This window comes from Mustela erminea, chromosome 3 (assembly GCF_009829155.1).
Source record: "Mustela erminea isolate mMusErm1 chromosome 3, mMusErm1.Pri, whole genome shotgun sequence".
Lineage (NCBI taxonomy): Eukaryota > Metazoa > Chordata > Mammalia > Carnivora > Mustelidae > Mustela > Mustela erminea.
This window is the reverse complement of record NC_045616.1, coordinates 62,636,045-62,656,787: the sequence shown is the minus strand read 5'-3', so window position 1 is coordinate 62,656,787 and position 20,743 is coordinate 62,636,045. Positions and strand designations below refer to the sequence as shown.

The 20,743-nt window shown below is 40.2% G+C and overlaps 2 protein-coding genes and 1 non-coding gene across 6 annotated transcripts in view; 2 read left to right on the top strand and 1 right to left on the bottom strand.

Annotated features, from left to right (window-relative positions):
* IQGAP2 (IQ motif containing GTPase activating protein 2) overlaps window positions 1-20,743 on the top strand; it is a 290,099-nt gene that overhangs the window by 198,434 nt on the left and 70,922 nt on the right. For all 4 annotated transcript variants that reach the window (XM_032335922.1, XM_032335919.1, XM_032335921.1 and 1 more), the window contains 3 exons: window positions 477-640; window positions 15,284-15,374; window positions 19,967-20,134. In XM_032335922.1, the coding sequence (XP_032191813.1) occupies window positions 477-640; window positions 15,284-15,374; window positions 19,967-20,134 (423 nt within the window). The remainder of the gene's footprint in view (window positions 1-476; window positions 641-15,283; window positions 15,375-19,966; window positions 20,135-20,743) is intronic.
* On the top strand, window positions 877-983 carry LOC116587362. Its single transcript, XR_004284386.1, has one exon. It is a non-coding gene; the product is annotated as a U6 spliceosomal RNA (small nuclear RNA).
* Window positions 5,758-12,353, bottom strand: F2RL2 (coagulation factor II thrombin receptor like 2). The gene is made up of 2 exons (XM_032335924.1): window positions 12,121-12,353; window positions 5,758-8,271 (listed from the first exon to the last, which is right to left on the bottom strand). The coding sequence occupies exons 1-2, from the start codon at window positions 12,182-12,184 to the stop codon at window positions 7,199-7,201; spliced, it is 1,137 nt and encodes a 378-aa protein (XP_032191815.1). The 5' UTR covers window positions 12,185-12,353; the 3' UTR covers window positions 5,758-7,198.

Below are 20,743 nucleotides of genomic sequence, written 5' to 3'. Positions count from 1 at the left end.
AAGAAAAAGGAAGGGATTACACCAAATCTATAGATCAGCTTGAGGAGTATTTCCATCTTAACAGCATTAACTCTTTCAATCCATGAACATGGGATGAGTTTTCAATTTATTTAGGTCATCTTTATTTTTTTTTTTTTACATGGAGCTTTATAGTTTTCAGTGAACATATCTCGTTCTTCTTTCATTAAATTTATGCCTATGTTTTCTTTAAGTAATTCGTGTATTTGTGATCAGAACCTATTCCAAATGGAATTTTCTCCTCCTTTTCATTTTCAGATTGTACAATGTGAGTGTGGACAAATACACTTGATTTTCCTACATTGCTCTTGTATCCTGCAGCTGTGGCGTGCTTATTTATCAGCTCTTACAGTTCGTGTGGTGGGGGGTCCCCATCCCCTTTCTTACTCCATCTTTGTCATAGGTGATTCTAGAGAACTTATAATGGACTGTGACTTAAGAAAACTTTTCCCCCCTAGGAATTGTAGCTGTGGGACACATCAATGAAGCTATTGACGAAGGGAATCCTTTGAAAACTTTAGACACTCTGCTGTTACCAACTGCTAAGATTAAAAATGTGGATCCAGACTACGCCCAGCACTACCAGGATGTTTTATATCACGCTAAATCGCAGAAACTCATGGTGAGTTCCAGTTGGTTTTGTTGCTTTTAAATTTATAGAGCGCCTTGTGGAGAGGGGCTGAGAGGAAAGATTTGCTATACTCATTTTCCCTAAAGCATATGAGCTGTTTGTCCCAGCAATTGCCTATGGATCAAAATGGAAATAATGGGGCTCTTTTTATCCTTGTGTCAAACACAAGCTAGAAGGTGGCCCCAGGGCTAATTACTCCTTCTACTTAAACTATAAACTCATTGGTGGTGCTCGCTTTGGCAGCACATATACTAAAATTGGAACGATGCAAAGAAGATTAGCATGGCCCCTGCGCAAGGATGACACGCAAATTCATGAAGCGTTCCATATTTTGGGGTTGGGAGAAGAGGAGTGGGGTTAGGGATATTGGGGAGGGTATGCTATTCATAGCACTCACTATGGTGAGTGCTATGAAGTGTGTAAATCTGGCGATTCACAGACCTGTACCCCTGGGGATAAAAATATATGTTTATAAAAAATTAAAAATTAAAAAAATTATGCTGAGTGAAATAAGTTAAGCAGAGAGAGTCAATTATCATATGGTTTCACTTATTTGTGGAGCATAACAAATAGCATGGAGGACGTGGGGACTTAGAGAGGAGAAGGGAGTTGGGGTAAATTGGAAGGGGAGGTGAACCATGAGAGACTATGGACTCTGAATAAAAATTTGAGGGTTTTGAGGGGCGGGGGGGTGGGAGGTCGGGGTACCAGGTGGTGGGTATTATATAGGGCATGGATTGCATGGAGCACTGGGTGTGGTGCAAAAATAATGAATACTGTTATGCTGAAAATAAAAAATAAATTTTAAAAAAAGTATCCAAAAAAAAGTTAAATAAAAATAAAATGCCATAAAAAAAAATTAGAAAAAAAAAAAAAACCTCATTGGTGGTTCACTTCTTGTTCAGAGACCAAGTCATTGCATATTTACTGAGCATATACTGTGTGCTTAGTTCCATGTGTAGCATCTGGTGGGTGTAGGAGGGGAATGATACAAGGAACATCTAACATTTGAAGTTCTGTGTCCTTATCCTTGAGATGCTTAGAAACTGAGGCATTGGGCATTCTCGTATAGAATAGTTATGTAACTCTGAGAGAAGTATATGTCAAAACGGGTCCTGCACAGAGTGGTGCAGGAACAGTGGATTGTTGGGGGCGAGAGTCCTAAGAGGAGTGGTCATGGAGACAGAGCATGCTCCTGAAGGAGAAGGAGGAGCTGGCTTCTAGGGGCTGGAAAGCAGGAGGATGCATGCTGGGAGCACAGGCCCAGGAGCATGTGAGCATGCTTTGTTTTCTGCCTGGGAGGAGACTGACCTGGCTGCAGACCCCTTAAAGGGCAAAGGGTATTTTTCTGCGATGCAGAGCTTATACTTACCATGGGAGAAATTCCATAGAACCTGCCCCCCATCTTGGGAAGGTATCAAGAGGCAAAGTTAATGGCCTCCTCCCTGAGAGTGGGAGTGATGCTCCCAGGGACCTACCCACTCATAGCTTCCATGTCCCAAAGTGCAAACCAAATCCCTAAAGGTGTGGATGTTTCCCCTGTATAGGTCTTCACAACCCAGAAACTGCCTCATCGGAAACAGGAAAAGCATCTTTGCCTAGAGCAAACATTTATTGAACACACGCTATTTGCCATGCATGATGTTAAGTGCCTATAGCATACCATCTCATAGAATCATTATAATCCGTAACAGCCAGATGAAGGAAATATTTTTGTTATCATTTTACAGATAATGGAACTTAGACTATGAAATTTGTCCAAAGCTATCCAAAAAGTAATTGGTTCTGCAACCATGCCCTGGTCTGTCCGATTAAGAAACATATATTGTTTTGCATTAAGGCAGTTGAGAAAGAATGTTTACTGAAGCATTGTAACAGCAAAAGACACAAAACAACATAAATATCCATCAGGAGTGGACCAGTTAAGTAAATTGTAGTATATCCATACAGTGAAATACTCTGCGGTTATTAAAAAGAATGAGTGAATTCATACTGGACAATCTCCAGTGTGTGTATCATTAAGTAAAACAAAAACAAAAACAAAAACAAAACAAAAAAATTTCCACATTCCACATGCCTCAAAATGGAACACACGCCAACTGACCAATTGTAAACATGTGCTTACATTTGCTTAAAATATTTCTAGAAGGAAACACCTTCTGGAAGGTGAAATAGAAAGCTGGTGTAGATAAGAGGTGACTTTTTTTTTTTTTTTAAGATTTTATTTTTAAGTTACCTCCACACCCAGTGTGGAACTCGAATTCGCAACCTTGAGATCTACTCATGTGTTCTACTGACTAAGCCAGCCAGCTGGCCCAGGAGACTTCTTTCTTATTCTGTTGTTGTGCTGTTTGGATTTCATTTTTTTAGAGTGCATGTATTGCATGCTTAATGTTTCCAAACTTAAAAAAAACAAAACAAAAAATAGTGTAAACAACCCACAGAGGACTGTTTCCGCTGTAACTTAGTTTCTAGAATATGACCTACTGGCCCAGGCAAAGTATTCCCTTCAAAGCAGCTAACCCTCAATGCAAGTTAGTAGAAATATTTTGTCATAATGTAGCCTTGAGCAGTATACGGAAGTGTTGCCTCTGGCAAAGAAAATTGAGTGGTGAGGGAAGAAGAAGAAATATTTTTCAGCATTTTAAATTTTGTACTATATACTACCTCTACAAAAATATTTTTAATAAATAAAAATTCAAATGCCTATGTTTACATGTATGTGTATATATATGTTATATGTGTGTGTATATATATACACACATATACAGATAACCCTACACACACACATATTCTAGTCATCCCACACTACTGAACTGCCTTGTTATAGGTGAAGAAAAATATCCCCCAACGTGGGGACTTCTGAGATGTTAGACTTCTGACAGGGACTGCCTTGCCCCCTGTGCTTTTAGGATGCCATCAGGTCAGTTGTCCTCATTTGACCTTCACAGCACTATGGGGCTGGGCACCTCTCACCTGATATGAGGGAATGTGAATGTTAAATTGCAAGCTAGGAAATAGGATGATGAGACTGAAACTCAAGCCTTGGGTCCCCATGTCCCAGGGAGGGTGGATTGGGTCTCCGCCTGCTGTTCCCACAGATGGGGCCTTAGCCACGGCACAGGGCACACTTGTCAGCATTGAAAGATAAAATTATTTGCTTTGGAGACAGATGGGTACCATTTCAGGATTTGCTTTGTCACAAAATAACCAGAGATTTTAGTCAAATCCCTCATTCTTTGTGCTTCTGTTTCCACATGTGTCAGATGGGTGTAGTAGTGCCTCTCTTATAAGATTATGGTAAGGGTCAAGTGACCCTTTACACATATATGACCCATACATAATATGTCTTTGTATGTTAATGTATTTCTATTTCTGTATGTCTATGTATAGTTATGTGTAATTGCATGAATTATGAATATATATGTGTGTTAGAGTGTTCAGCGTTTTGCATGGAGCTACCACAAGAAGTACTTAAATACTGTAGCAAATATAATTGGGGACCCTAATAGTTGCCCCACAGGTAAGGGCTGAGTGATGACTGTGTTGCATGGTCCTTATGAGACGCACGGATTGTTCCATCCACAAACCACAGTTAGGATCTTCTGGGTACAGAATAGAGATAGACTTGGATTCCTCTCTGCCCACAGCTACAGGAGGTTTGGCCTTGAGGTGAGCTGGACTCCACATGCCTTTCATAGGCAGGCTGTGGAAGAACGCTCCAGAATGTTCCAATCTAATGGCTGTAGGTCAAGATGGAATGTCATAGAACCTCGCCAGAACACTCAGAAGCCTTTACTGAGTGTCCATGCTTTGCCAGCTATCAGGCTTGCTTCCTAAGTCTAAGAACAGTAGCTTTAGTAGTGGAAATAAAGCGTTAGATATGAACCTAAGATTCTGGGTTCTAGCTCAGGCATTAAGCCACATTGGACCTGTAAAATTAGGAGCTTGAACTGTATTGGCAATAGCTAACACACTGAAAACATTACTGTTACAAACAGTGAATCTGATTTGGTTAAATGGTTATTTTTAAACACCATTTTCTTTCTTTGCCCATTAATTTTGAAACTTGTTTTTCTCAGCTTGTTCTTTCCCTAGGAAAAAATCTGATTCTGGTGTTTTGTTTTGTTTTGTTTTGTTTTGTTTGGGGGGGGGGGGGTGAGGTCTCTGTGTATGTTTTTAAATCTGCTATATTGTTATCTAGAAATTCCAGTTTTTGAAGGAAGTAATTCTGTGTCTTGCCTTCCCAAGGTCTGGCCTTGGAAAATACTAGAAAAAAAAAAATTACACTACTAGTATTGTCAGTATAAAGTGAAGTTTGTGTGAAAGTATACAGCTGTTAAAGATCACAAAGATAGTGTCTGCATGGAATTTGTGGCCAGCTTTATGAAAGATTGAGGACCTTGACATAAGTTGGTGAGAATTCTTAATCCTTATTAATAGTATTTCAAGAGTAACCTTGTCTGGGCACCAAATTCCTTTTGCCTCACGGAGCATGGCATGTCTCATGGCATGGAGTGTGTTAGCATGTACCTAGCAGACAGCACATTTTCTATGTCCCTTCACTAGAGGCAGTGAATTGTGAGCTATTTTAAAAATCACATGTTTTCCTTGAGAACTCAGAAATTAGTCCCCCTAAAAAAGCTTGGTTTTGCTCCATGTATATTTGCTATATAGAAGTTGTGTGCTTTTAACAAATAAATATTGCTGCATTTTTCACCCCTAGGTAGAACTGTGTTACACATGGTGACTTTATTTGCAGAAACCAATTCCTTTTATTGAAGTTTTTGTTGTCTTAAAACTTATTTTAGGTTTCTTTTCTTTTTTAAAAGTTTTTCTTTTTAATTTTAAGTAATTTCCAAACCCATCATATCTTTACACCCAGCGTGAGACTTAAACTCACAGTCCAGAGATTAAGAGCCTCTTGCTCTACTGACTGAGCCAGCCAGGTGCCCACAGGTTTCTTTCTCTTGCTTGCTTTAGTGCTTAACTGATTTTTATTCTTCATGTAACCTCGTACCTACTATAAAAGATCTTCATGTGTGTGGTTTCTGTAGGTTTTTTAAAACTAAATTTAATGAAATAGGAAAGTCTGAACAATAAAACAATTCTTTGAAAATTTTTATTGTTTTGATAGTCACTACAAAGTATATGGTCTATGCACATTCCCATGGACTTGAACATTTATGTCAACAATCCTTCATACCCTTAACCACTAATATCCCATCTCCTATCTAATCTCTAAGCTAAGAGAAAAGTTGTTATTGACTTACAGGAATATACTGGTCATTTAGAACAAAATATTTCCCCTTTAAAAACTACATATAAGGGAAAAAAATATTGGAGATGTTTTTAAACTTCTAAATGACCTCATGAGTGTGTTCTATTTTAGCTTATTTTTTTTACATGCCCAACTAAAAATGATGTCCAATGTCATACAAGGTACATTGCCTTCTCAGTAAGAATTGAATTGCTTTGGGAATTTATTCATTCACTCAGCAGTGTGATATACAAAGCACAGATCTGGTCCCCACAGATCTCGATAAGACTTAGATCTATAAGAAGCTAAAGAAGGGAGAGTATGAGCCCCTTCTTTACTTGGTGCTTATTTAAGTGTTAATGAAGTTAATATGTGTATGTAAAGGAACTACATGTAAGTGTCAGAATAAAAATACAAGAAAGGAAAAAAAAATGAACTATTAGCAGGACAATCAGAAGAATGGTCCTTTGAGATTTTAAGAAATGGAAAGATTTATGTCGAACATGTTACAAACAGCTTTATGATTGAGAGTCAAGAGCAAAGAGTGGAGAAATCACGATTACAGCAAAGCAAGAAGCTTGGCCAGTGCCTACTTGGCAGACTAAGTTTATTGGGAAGTAAAGTTGGAAGTAAAGTTGGAAGCCCTGAATGTTGAGCTAGAGATTTACAGTTTATTCCAAAGCAGTAGACAGCCAATGGCAGTTTTTGAACTGTGGGTTTTGAGTGATGTGCTCAATCTACTATCTGAGGATGATTACTCTGGTGGTGGCCAGTGAAATGGAGGAAGGCTGGCAGTGAAGAGAATGACAAGAAGGCAAAGGTAGGACTAGGGTAATGGACCCCAGTGATAAAAATGACTCAGAGGAAGTTGATGAGGTAGCCACCAGCGTGAGAATGGAAGGAGGCAGAAGAATTAAAAATGACACCGGATAGTGAAAACAAGAGATCTTAGCTTCTCCCTATGCTTCATACCGTCGCACCTCTTCTGCCGTGCATGACACCTAGAGCAAAAGCCTCGTAGAAGTGAGGAAAATGGAGATGTAAAAAGCTTGAAGTATGAGTTGGGCAAGTATGTCAGTTGCCCTAAAGAAAATGGTGATGTCTTTGCCCCTGCAGTGACATTCTTAAAACACTGAGAAAGTACTAAACTTAAAAAGTGCTATTGCAATGTTTTATTCTGAAGCGGTGTTTCTTAGGAGCTCAAAAATGGGGCCACAGGTTAGAATTCCTTGCACTAGGCATATGTTATCCCAAGAATGCATGTTTTCATGGATAGTCTTCCTCATTCCCTACGATGATTTCACCATCGTAAGGTAAACAGTGGAGTGATCTATGATTTTTGACATGAGAAAATAAAGGAGTGGATCTAGGCAACTATTGAGGCTCCCAAGGCACAAAGCTATGAGATAGACAAAATATAAGCCATCTGTGTTGTTGTAGTAGTAGTTGGCATGGTGAATAATAAGTATGACATTGCTCGGAGCAAAGCAAATGGTAAAAATCACAAGAACGAGGAGACTCGCCTTAACATAGCACAACCATCTGTCATCATATGTATTAAGCCTCCGAATGATGGCTGTGTAGCAGTAGATAACAACCACAAAGGGAATTAAGAATCCAAAGACCGCCAAGGACACGAAGTAGTAGAGTTGGAAGGGAGATGAAGACTCGCATGTGTTGTGGACATCATGGCAAGTGGTGATATCCTGCTGGACAAGGTAATACTCCTGCTTTAGGATGAGAAATGGCAGCAGGTATAAGAAAACCATTGCCCACACCAATCCACATGTCACGAAGGCATAGGTGCGCTTGGGCAGTGCTCGGTAAGTAAAAGGATGAACAATGGCTAGGTAGCGGCTGATACTAATGCAGGCAAGGAGCAGAATGGAGCAGTACATGTTACCATAGAAGATGACTGTGGTGGCCCGGCACATGAGCTCTCCGAACACCCAGTTGTTGCCATTGAGATGGTAAGCTATCTTAAAGGGGAGTGTGACACAGAAGAGAAAGTCTGCAATAGCCAGGCTGGTGTAGAAGATGGTCATACAGATAGATCTGGTCCTGAAGAAGAGCATCCACAGGGTCACGGCATTGGCCGGTGTACCTACTGCAAACACCAAGATGTAGATGGCAGGAATCAGTTTGGTACTTAAGGAGCTGCCCAGGTACCCCACGGTAGCATTATTCACACGAAGATGGGACATGCTTTCTTCAGGGCACTTAATTTTTACAGGTGTGGTAGTTCCTGTCCAGCCTTCTATGGCAGAAAGGGGGAAGTCTTCAAAAGAATTGAAGGGGTCCCCACGGAAGGTCTTAATAGGTAAGGTTGGTTTTGCCAAGATGCGTACATCATTCTCTGCACCTGTAATTGAGAAGAAGTATTAACATGGAGCATTGCCAAGTCCATGGCTATGGTTCAAGAGACAATAAAACTAAAAGCTTTAGGCTACATAATTTCTGTAGTTATAGAATTGAGGATCATTTTTATTTTAAAAAATCAGGCAATTGACGGAATGCATTTGGTACATATCCTATGCACCAGCACTGTGCTCGCCCATGCAGGGACAAAAATGAGATGGCAACTGCTTGCATGTGGGAAGTTTATAATACTGCTGGAGAAAACAGTAATAGCACATCAGACCTCTACAGGCCAATATCAGGTCAACTATAAAGGCATTCAGACAGTAGTGAACAGATTTAAATGTTTGAGCAGAATGTCAGGAAAAAGATGAACATGAGCAAAGATGAGCAAGGGTCATAAAGAGATGGAAATGAATAGATGAGTAAGAATCTGGTAGATGAAATATGGACAGAGGCATAATGTGGGAGAGTATGGGCTGTGGGACCATCAGATGAGTTAATTCAGCAAATGTTTATTGCATACTTAAATGCCAGGAATAGAGTTTTAAATAAACTCTAGGTCTTCAACTGTTAGACTAGTAGAGAAGATCCACAAAAACGTGGTATCGTGTGAGGCTCACAAGGTCTGAGGGATGAAAGAGTAGTTTCCAGCCAAATCTCTGAAGGGCCTCTTACCTGTACTAAGAAATGACATGACCATTCTTAGATGCTGGGGTCATGCACACACAAAACTACGGACAGAGGCATGGCCATTGTGGTAGACAGCATGATGGGCCCCCAAGAGTCCATCTGCTAATGCCAGGAACCTTTGAATATGTTATTTTATATGGCAAAAGGACTTAGCAGATGTGATTTAGGGTCTTCAGGCATGAGTGTCCTGGATTGGCTGAGCAGGCCAAATGTAATCCCAAGACTCCTTATAAGAGGGAGGCAAGAGAGTCAATGTCAGATCTTTAAAGATGCTGTACTGCTGGCTTTGAGGATGAAAGGGAGAGCCATAAACCAAGGAATGCAAGTGATGTCTAGAAGCTGAAAAAAAAAAAAAAGCAAGACAATAGGTTCTAGAGTCTCCAAAATGAACACAGCCTGGCTGACACCTTGACTTCAGGACTTGTGACCTCCAGAAATATAATCTGGATTGTTTGAAGCCACTCCGTTTGTGGTAATTTGTTCCAGCAGCAATAGTAGGTTCATATAACCCTGATTTGACTTATATTTAAAATGACTTGGTGACCGTGTAGAGAATAGACTGAAAAGGTAAGAAATTAGAGGCAAGGGAGATGCATTCGGAGCCTCCTGTAGTCATTCAAACTCAAGGTGGACAGTAATGGATTAGAGCAACGACAGTAGAAAGGGGTAGAGGAACACTTGAGGCTGATGGCAGCTCTGAGGACCTGGCATCCAGTTGGCTCTGGTGGCAGTGGGGGGAGGCAGGAGGCAGGCTTCCTCTCTAGATGATGTTAGGTGAGAAGATGGAACAAGGGGCAAGAGTAGAAGAAACAAAGGAAGAAAAGATGGAAATAGAGAATACAGTGAATGATCTCATGTCACTGTAGAGTGACAAATGGTAATCACACCACACAATGTGTAGAATTGTTGAATCACTCTGTTGTGCCCTTGAAGCTAATGACACGCTGTATGTCAACTATAATTTAAAAAAACTATGAAAATTGGAAATGGAACAAAAAGGAGCAGAGACACAACCATGTACTATAAATGTTGGGCATTGGTTGGCAGGCTAATTTTAATAATCCTAATTCATGCAAGACCAATTTCAAAAACATAATAGACCTTAATGCTCAAACCTATTTCTCATTATAGAATTTTCCCAAAAATTACTCCTTGAGATGTACAGGAAGTAGATCCTATAAAATGTCTAAGATGAACTTTCATGGTGATTTCAGACCTCATATTAATTTAAAATACCATTGTTCTGCCAATTACATCTTTTCCCATGACCTCTGAATTCCTACATGTTGAATACTTGGACTTAGTGATTAGTAACCTGGTTCTCATTCAAAGCCAGTTTCCCTTCCTGCTTTAATCTCTAGCAGTTGGCCCCCAGGTGAAACTGAAGGCTTCCTCATAACCTTGAGATTGCACAAACTGAATTCAGTGTGTAAAACAGAAAGTGTTGCCTAAACAAGTAGGGACAGAAAGGTGTTCGTGTGTCATTTACGGGAGGGTAGATTAATGAAAAAGAAAGAAGCACCTGGGAAGGGTTCTTGTGTGCCTGTGTTGAGTTGTGAACTCTGAAGGTGTGTTGCATAATGTTTAAGTTCAGCCGCACAAATCCTCCTCAATTTTGCATTTTGGAAAATGCTTAAATTTGACATGACCCATAGAGAAGGGCCTTGGGAAGTAGGCGCAAAGCTGGAAGACTGTGGCTGAAGAACATGGTGTACAAGATATTTCCTTTCAAGATCTGATAAGACAGCTGTGGAAGTGAAGTGTTTGTCAGTTTGCAGAAAATTCCTGTGGTTAAGCAAGACATGGTGTCTAAAAACAGGGTAAACAGTGGCTCTGTGAAGAAGTCTTGAGTCCTTTTTCCATGAGAATTCCAGATCTGGTTCAACTTGAGTAAGTCTTGTATTCCTTAGAGTCCGGTGTGCCTTAAGCATAGTTCTCAATGTTAAATTTTATATATTTAAAATTTTTTCATTGAATTCTTAATCGTCTTCCACTTGGCAGAATGTTTCTGAAATGTTTTTAACTTGGGGAAAGGCCTGAGAAAGGGACTGATCGAGGGCAACCGGATTTCAACCTCTAAGCAATCGGTTCTTCATGCATGTTTCTCCCCCACCCACGGGAGAAGGGAAGTGCACTGCCTTTTCCTTTGTCACCTTTAAATGTCCCCTGTTTGCCTCTATGAAACCCCACCAACCAGCATCTTGAAGGAGCCCCCTTCACAAACTGCTTTTCTTTTTGCTTTTCTGCTGTATTTGCCTTCATCCACACCCAGAAAGAAGAGTCACTTGCCCTTTTCATGAATCTACAGATGTGCTATTGCCCTGAGTGGGTTCTCTTGGGACTCTCCTACAATCACCTTGGCAATTGAAACAACATTCCTTTATGGAGGCTTAGTTTTGTTGTATTTCTATTTATTCTACTTCATCGCTGTCCCTCATCCCAGCTCTCCTGCTCCTAACAATACTGGCAGGAGAATGCGTGGCAATAAGAAAAAAAATTGGGGTTCCAGACCTATTGCAAACTGGTTTATTTTGGAGTAAGCAGGAGATGACAGCCTAACATTGTGTTGAGTGAAATAGGAAACACATAAAGAGTTGAATAATAGTATCTGGGAGATCTCATTTCTAAAACTAAAAAATCTTGTGAAAGTAGGGAAAACTCCATGATACAAGAGAAAGTAAAAAAAAACAAAAAAAGTATTTGATTAAGAAACATTAACTTGTTAGTACTCCTTATTGAAAGACCACTCATCGTTCTAGGAATATTCTTGTTTCCCCCCCTATGTGCTTTAAGAGAATGTATAAACATGGGATTTTTAAAATTTCTTGGAAATGTGCTATCTTTGCTGATTTGGAGGAAATTCTTACAAAATCAGAATATTCTCGCAAAGAAAATTTGATTCTTAATTCTAGAGATCTAAAATCTTGACCACGCCACAAATAATTAAATTGAAGCAGAGAACATTAATTAGTCTTTGGCAAGGTTTAAAATGAGCGAACAGACCCCAGCTACTCACTTCCATGATGCTACCTTTAGTGAGAAACAATTAAACTCTGCCTTTTGGGTTGCAGATTGTGGGCAATGCAAAGAAAATGGGATGTAGTTCACTCTTGCTACACAAACCAGCACCCCCAATATGCCCCGTAAGAAAAGAGCTTACCGCTTTGACAAAAAGTAGGCGACAGGAGCATTACTCCAGCAGCGGCAAAGATGAGGGCTTTCATCGTGGTGACCTGAGTCCCGTTTCCCAGCTGTTATTAAACGTATAGAACTAGGGAGCACGGTTCCACCTCAGTCTCATGTGTTAACAGCAAATGGAAGCCTTGGTCTCTGCTTAAGTGTGTGCTGTCCTGGGCTCCACAGACTGGGAAACTTGCCCAGGTCCTCTGGAGGGAAAGGGTGTGACGGTACTCATGTTACAGTGCGCATGACTCAGGCTGAGCTCTGAGCACATTACTTTGTCCCCAGAGAATATCATTTAACTCTTACCCACCCCTAATATAACAATCCATTCTGAGTAGATGCTGTAATTCCCAACCAGTGTGCTTCTGCACATGGAAAGAATGTAGGTGACATACAGCCCTTTCCAGAAGTAAATTGAGAGTAGATGTCGAGTAGCAGAAGGTTTTGACTCTGTCACATATCTCAATTTTATCCATTTAAAAAACACAGTCCCACAGTGTCATTTCCACTCAGAAACTGAGCTGTCAGAATTTATCCTTTCCTTATCCTTCCAGCTCTTTCAAATCTTAATTCTTAAACCCTTTACATAATTATAAATGAAATGGATCATGGAAAGCAAGCATTTTTTAGGAATTTAAACGTAAGAGCTTGACTACTTTGAAAATTCTCCATCAGTGTCACATTGGTCTGAATTTGTCATCCCTCCTTGGCCAGACTTGGTTTCGTGGTGTTTGATTTTGCCATAACTCAGCATACTCGTTGGTTCAGCTGAAGTGATGATACAACATTGAAACGCAGAGAACTCTCTCTATTCTGGGGTTGTTGGTGAGCAGGTCTATAATAAGCTTTTTTCTTTAATTGTGGCAAAATAGGTGTAACATACAATGGATCATCTTAATCATTAAGTGTCCAACTCAGTAATGTTTAAATATGATCATATTGTTGCACAATATATAAGCCTTTGTGAGTAGTGATTTCCCAGAGGATATGATTTAATGTGCAGTTAAAAAAAAAAAAAAGGCATTGTCGGAGATTTTTCTGTAATTAACACAACTTAAGTGTAAACGCCAAGCCAAACAATCCAAATGCATGTTGCATATAGAAAGGGGCAAGAATCGGAAAATGCAGGTTTTGCTTAAGACTTACAGGCTGAGGGATAAGCCAGGAAGGAATTGATCTGTGTAAACTTTGCACACTTGATTAAACTATGTCCCAGGAATTTTACAATCAAAAGTCAATGTCTGGTACTTCAACTACATAATATATGATAACAGAAGCTGAGACTTGAAAGCTGTTATATTGTAGCAGTAAAAACCAAAATGCCACAAAATAGTGAAAGGGGTACTTTTTTGTTTAATTAAAATTGTCTAGAATTCATCTAAATTCAGGAATTGATGTCTTGATTTACAGATGACCCAGCTTCTTGTAACTTAATCCATTTGTAACTTATATGTTGAAGCTCTTTAGCTAGAGGTAGGGTCCTTACCATCCTATAAATATAGTTCCAGACTTCTAGTGGGCAATTTAAAAGGAGACCTTAAACTGGTGGGATTCAGTTTTTACTCCTGGTTTTGTATTTAACCCTAGCATCTTTTAGTGTAACGAGTCATGATTTAAACTGCTGACTTAAATTAATTTGATTTGTCAAGTTTCTCTTTGGTGTGTCTGGTAAAACAGATACTTTAAGCTTTGAAGTGGGATTGTTAACTTCCTTCTCATCTGGGCAAAATTTGTGTGGTGTATCTTCTACAGCGATAAGTTATGAAGGAATTTGGTAAATGCTCTTCAAAAAAATGTAAACAGACATAAATGAACTCGCATGGAACATAGTTTTTAGGTTGTACTTGGGAAGAGTGTTTGGGTTTTCTTTGACTTTGGAAACAGAAAGAAAACAGCTCCTACTCCCCCGTCTCTTCATTCTTCCTATAGTCTTCAATTTCCTGTCTTGCTTTCTGTTTGAATCCTTCCCGTCCATTCTCTTAAGAAATGGAGACTCTTGCTAACAGGTGACAGTTCACCTGTGACAGAGCTAGCTAGCTAGACATGATTGCAGAAGCAGGTGCCAGACCTGGTCTCCATTAGCCCAGATGTTACAGGCTAAAATAAGAAGTTCTTTGTCTCATTTTCATAATGCTTTCCACACACATTATCTCAGGTTAGTCTCTGAGGGAAATAGTATTGAAGTCTTCCAGAAGAGCTGGTGAATGTTATTTCTCCTTCTACAACCCATCTATCCATCAGGAGTCCAAAATGCTGGAGCTGGTTCTCCCTAGCTTTGATGAACTACTTTCTGTTCATCACAGCCTTAGTATTTCCTTGTAACCTTGGGCAAGTTTATTATATCCCTGATCACATTGTATAATTATTTTTAGATAAATGTATCTTTTCTACTAAACTATTTGGTCCTTGAGGGTTCTTTGAGGGTTCTTTGCCTTATTTTTGTCTCTGTGTCTGATAAATGGTGTTGTATTTCCCTGAAATTTAAAATACCCTTTGGTACCCAGGGTCACCTTGGGTACCACAGTTAGTGATTAAGAGAGATGATGCAGAGAAGGCTTTTGTGGAGGAGGTGGCATTTGAATTAAGGCCTGAATGGTCAGAAAGCATCAAGAACCACACAGCCAGGATGGCTGGCTCTGAAGGAGGCTGTATGCAGGTCTGGGCCAGGCAATAGAGGAGTGGGAGTGAAGCCCAAGGCGTCAGAGGAGCTAGATTGTTAGATCCCCACAGTCCCCGGGAAGCGACTTTTGTTTTTTCCTCCATGCAGGGGAAACCCTGTGGAGGCGTTTAAGTAGAGGGATCATCCAGTGAGACGTCCATTTTGAAGACAGTATCTGCTTCTCCATGGAGGACCACTGTGGTAGAGGGCAGTTTTGGAAGCCAGAAAAACAGATAGACCAATGCACCCATCCAGGTGGGAGATGATAGTAGGCTGGACTGAAGGGGTGACAGTAGAGAAGGGAGAAGAGGTTGGATTTGGGGGTTATTTCGTTAATAATTTGTACAGTGTACAGCAGTGCTTGGTAGGTGCTGGCTAAGACTCTTTAGAAACTGTAAAAATGAGCTCCTGAAAAGCAGTTCTAGATTCTGTTTCATCATGATTCACTGTTCTTTCTTTTATTCTCTGACAATATTCCCAGGACTCTGAGAGTGTTTCCAAAGTTCTTTGGCTGGATGAAATACAGCATGCAGTCAATGAGGCCAACATGGACAAGGACAAAACAAAACAATGTAAGCCCTCATCTCCTTTTGTCAGCCCCATGTGCCTTGCTGGTTAAGCCACTGAGTTGTTTTTTATTCAAGTAATTTTTAAAATTATATCATTTTAATATCTGGAAATATTTGGATCCTCAGCAATTTCAGTGCTTGTGTATATATAGAAAAATAAGATTCACTGGTGGTGGCACTATTTTCAGTGATTGGGTGCTAACTCTAGCGAAATCTGAGGATGTTGCTGAACAAAATCTAGAAAGCCAAAAATGGTTTCTAAACTCTCAAATTTCTAGTGTGATCAAGCCCCTTTTTTATCTTGATCCTTAGGAAGCTAGCCCTGTCTGCTTAGTAAATGTCTCTCTCCCTTCTGTGCTTTCCATCGTATTAGTCAGGATTTTCCAGAGAAACAGAACTACATATATATTTTCATCTGGAAAAAAAAAATAGAGCTACATATATAGTCCTGTATCTGTGTATATCTGTGTATGTGTAGATAAATAGTTGTTCCTCTGGAAAGTATGTAGTACAGATATAGTCACATAGAGAAAGAAAGAGGAAGAGGGAAATTTATTTTAAGGAATTGGTTCATGCTGTTGTAAGGAGCCTGGCAAGACCAAAATCTGTGGCAGGCCCCAGAGGCCAGATGGCAGCATTTAATCACCAAAGGCAAGTGGGTGTGGTTGCTGTAATGGACAGCAGAACCAAAGCCATCATCAGAATAATCCCACTCACAGAGACCAGTGGAATTGGCTGATTGACTACGGTGTTCCTAGAAATGAAACAGACTGTCTCCTAAATTCATACTTGGTTTGTACAAGTGGGAGAAGAGTTCTAGGTCAAATGAACAGAAGTGTAACTTGAATAACAAGAGCAGAGAGTCATGGCCCCTCTATCAGTACCATACCTAATCATTTACAGACCAAGAACCCCTTGAATGAAGGGGAGACCAGGTCCTCTTGAGAATGAACTGCTATACTATCAAACTTTTACACAGTTCATCTTTCTTCCAGGCTTCCCCTAAAGAAGTCTTCAATCTTTGACTGTGGTGACTGGCCGAGGGGAAAGCACACCATTAGACTTTTCAGGGATTAAGGACACTGGCTCTGAATGGACACTAATACCAGGAAACCCAAAACATCCCTGTGACCCACCAGCCAGAGTAGGGGCTCACGGAGGTCAAGTGATCAGTGGGATTTTAACTCACTCTTTCTCCCCGTGGGTCCTCAAACCAGCCATGATTCCTTCTGCAGCTGTCGAACACCTAAATGGAATAGACATAATCCGCAAATGGCCAAATCCCTTCATTGGCTCAAGTGATTAAGCTTTTAATTTTATTCTAAACCTCTCTTTTCATAGAGGAATAGTATGAAAAATCACATGGTGTTCTAAAGTAACTTCAAGAATGATACACTAGCACTCTTCATATACAAATAATGAAGATTCCTGAAAGTGTTATTGATTAACCTGTCCATTCATGGCACAATTAGGATGTACCCTGTTGTATCAGGTCATAGGATGCTGTTGAGATGCCTGAGTCTTGCCCCCAAAGATGTGCTTTTAAACTTTGGAAGCCTCCCTGGGGGAACATCTGGTTTTTATTTCCTCAGCCTGGAAAAATATGTGTATTTCTCCAACCTGAATTTTTATACCCTCAGGGTCTTTGAAGTCTTTCCGTTCTAGCACTCTAATCCTTAAGAAAAAATAAGATGAACTTGAGATGTGTCCATAAGAAATTTAAATTTAAATATAAACCTGAAGGAAGCCATAGTTTGAAGAAATGCATTTAAAAAATAAGGTGGTAAAAATAGGCACTCAAACAGCCGTTTCAGGTTCCTCTTTTTCTCTTAGAAATCAAACCAGTTTAGAAGTCCTTTCATTCATTTTATTCATGTTCTTCCTACCTGTGGCCTAAAACTGTGAAGTTGGTTGTTTTCCCCCATTGAGACCCTCATGGTTCTACTGACTCTGCAACCCAGAGGCTCTCTCAAATATATGTGACGGTCCACTCCAGACCCACACATTTAAAATTCTGTCTTCCACCTCAGTCCTGTACCTCAGAAGAATAGACGTAGTATGTTCTACAACAAAAAGATGTTCTGAAGTAAAACCTTCTATATTCTCACTTCAAGATGAGAATTTGCCAGTTTGTTTAAAATGAGTTTAATCTTACCTTTAAAAGCATTCTTCACCCTTCGTATGAAGGCTTGAAACAGATCCTTGTTACATGTTGTAAGCTTCAAACCCACTCGCAGGTAGTCTGGGAAAAGTGTTGCCCTGTGTGTTTTACCACAGACAGGACTTAAAAGGGTAGAGTGACTCAAGTCTCCTACGTTTGGGCCCATGTTCATGTCCACTGGAGACCCATGCTTTCTTAAAGTAGGTCTGTCTCTACTTTTGACTCCTGAGAGCAGTATTTCCCAAACTTCTCCCATTATTCTATCGCAAGGAACCTTTTTAGGTAGATTTTCCCTGAGTACTTCCCACCATGAAATTTGAATACCACAGATCTATTGTGTTTCTTTTCATGAACCATAGATAGGCCTATGCTTTCTACACAAAAAGATGTTTTGCCCCCTCCCCCCCCAAAGAACCAATTTTTTTTGCCCTTCTAGGGATTATTTCACCTCTTGGGAGAAAATACATGCCTTAGAGAAAGACCACCGGTATATGGCCTAAGATATAACACAAAGCGTTCCTCTGAGTCTCTTAGGAGATTAATGGGAGTTTTCTTAATTTGTTCCGTACCACCAACATACCTGACTTTATGTAGACCATTTATCTGACATCTTCAGTTATCTGGAGCTAAACCATATTCCACAGATGAAGCAAAAAAGGAATCAAAATCCATGTCTCAAAGCCTGTGCCCTGGACCTGGTTTCCTCTGCCCGTTGAGGACCCCTGGGAGAGATAACTGGAGCTGTGTGTTCTCATCTTGGGCAAAACACTAACTAGTTCGGTGATATCTCTGCACAGCTCAGAGCACATCAGGCAGTGAGGTGTTGGCTGCTCTGTGTGAGCACAAGGCAGCAAGAGGAGAACTGGCAGGACAGGAGGGGACAACGAAAAGGCAGAGGAGTTTGAGGCCATTTTAGTGCAGGAACAAAGAACCCCAAACACACCTCGATAGTACTTGAACTACAATAAATAATATTTATTAATACCACTCATGGTATTTATTATAGCACAGTAGAACGACAGGAAGGACTCTTCCGGCAGCGCTCAGTAAACACTAAGCCCCTACTGTGTACCCGGGACTGTAGATAAAATGATGAGCAGGAAGAGACACTGTTCTCTTGGGATTTTCTCCAGGGCTTTAGATTTTTTACAGAAAATGGTTCTTTTCAGAGGAGGAGTATGCTTTGGTTACCCAGAAAATGAACCTGTTGGGCCCCTACTTGCAGGTCAGCACTCGATGATACAGCACATTTCTAGTGCAAGAAATGTGTGCCTCTATTCTACCCATCTTTTAAGAAATATGCCATTCTACTGGGTTAGGTGAAGCTGTCATATAATTCATGTGAGGATTCTTTGTCATTTACTTGTTGCTTCTGCTTCTCTGAGACCACAAACCTCTCGAACACCAGGACCGCATTTGTCCCATCCTTGAAAGCTTTCCTGGAGAGGAGGAAAGGGCAACTGTTGGTCTGTTAAGTCCTACAAGCACAAGAGCACACTGCTGGGCCTTTTGTTCTGCAGCAGTTGAAGTTTGCTACAGAAGTTCTTGATGCTGTACGTAAAGTCAAACTCCGCTTTTCTTGCCCCTCCAGCTTTCATACTTCCACACACATGAGAACGTAATTCAAGGACGTCAGTATACCATGACGCATGTGTATGGTTGAGTTTGACATGTGCGTGTTTAAAAGAGAAAGAATATCCATCTCTCCCCCTTTTCTTCAAAAACTTTGTCTACAAAGTATTTTAACCTGGTTTCTTCCATTTTTTGTTCTAGACTTCTAATTCAGTGCATTGATGGTTTGTGAAAACAGTACTCTCATTGGTTGGGCCAGAATATTCTCAGCTGGAACAGAAGTGGATAATAATTTACCATGTTAACCTTGTTGACACAATGAGGCAGGAATTTAAAATGGGATAAGATGTTTTCTAGATCTAAACTGGCTCCAGAACCAAGTTGATTGCATATGTCTACCAGCTGTACCTGTTGCCTTTCCAGAACGTTTGATTAGGTTGTTAATGACAGATCTTGTGAATTATACTAGTGCTATACAAGAGAACATCAGGACTTTCACTTATTCTAAAATAAATGTCTTCATAAGATTAGTTCTCAAATACTGATTGATGACCTACGTCAGGACTGCATACCTAGTGTCCCCAGTTATAGAGCACTAGAATGAGTAGGACCTCGTGCTTCACACCACACGAGAGTAACCTGGACACACCACGATTTTTAATAAACTGCATTTCTATGGGGCTGTGTTCTTACAACCTAAACTGGTAGGTAAGTTGATAACTGTCGCGGGTATATGCGTTGCATACTCTGAAAGGGTAAGTTTATTGCCAATGCATTCCTGAAAGGTTAAATCATATCTTTATATGCCTCTAGGCTCAGTAGAAGATAACCATTAACAGAAACTTTTTTTTTCATGATGCAGGGGTCACACTGGTCATCGATGTTAATCAGTGTCTGGACAAAGAAAAGCCAAGTGATATTCTGTCTGTTTTAAAGTCTTCTATGTCTAACACAAATGATGTAATCCCTGAATGTGCTGACAAGTACTATGATGCCCTTGCAAAGGCAAAAGAGAACAAATCTGAAAGTGGTAAGCTTTTTAGTCATTAGCACCAACTAAATATCGTTTTGAATATGATGCTGTCTGTGGTCTTGTATCAGTTTTAAAACAAATACTGCTTTCAGATGAACATTTCTAAAATACTTTTTTATCTTGGGCTCCTGGGTGGCTCAGTGGGTTAAGCGTCTGTCTTCAGCTCAGATCATGATCCCAGGGTCCTGGGATCAAGCCCTGCATGGGGCTCCCTGCTCAGTGGGGAGCCTGCTTCTCCCTCTCTCTCTACCTCTCCCTTGGCTTGTGCTCTCACTCTCTTTATCAAATAAATAAAATCTTTAAGAAAAAAATGGTTTTTTTATCTTGATAAAGAAAAATTTTTAGATGTGGCTTTTTATTTTTAAAGCTCGGATTAACTTGGCTATGCATGGGTGCTTTCATAAACTTGAGAAATACAGTATTTAAGGAGATTTTTCTTTATCTAGAGTTTCCTTGTTGATCCATTTCTCTAGTGATACAAACTGATTTTTTAAAAAATAATGTGTAGGGACGCCTGGGTGGCTCAGTTGGTTAAGCAGCTGCCTTCGGCTCAGGTCATGATCCCGGCATCCTGGGATCGAGTACCGCATCGGGCTTCTTGCTCAG

Bases quoted from the DNA above. Each gene is read 5' to 3' on its own strand.
- F2RL2 (XM_032335924.1), bottom strand. From the start codon at position 12,184: ATGAAAGCCCTCATCTTTGCCGCTGCTGGAGTAATGCTCCTGTCGCCT. The intron at 8,272-12,120 runs GTAAGCTCTTTT...TCTCAATTACAG, and splicing joins GCCTACTTTTTGTCAAAGCG to GTGCAGAGAATGATGTACGC.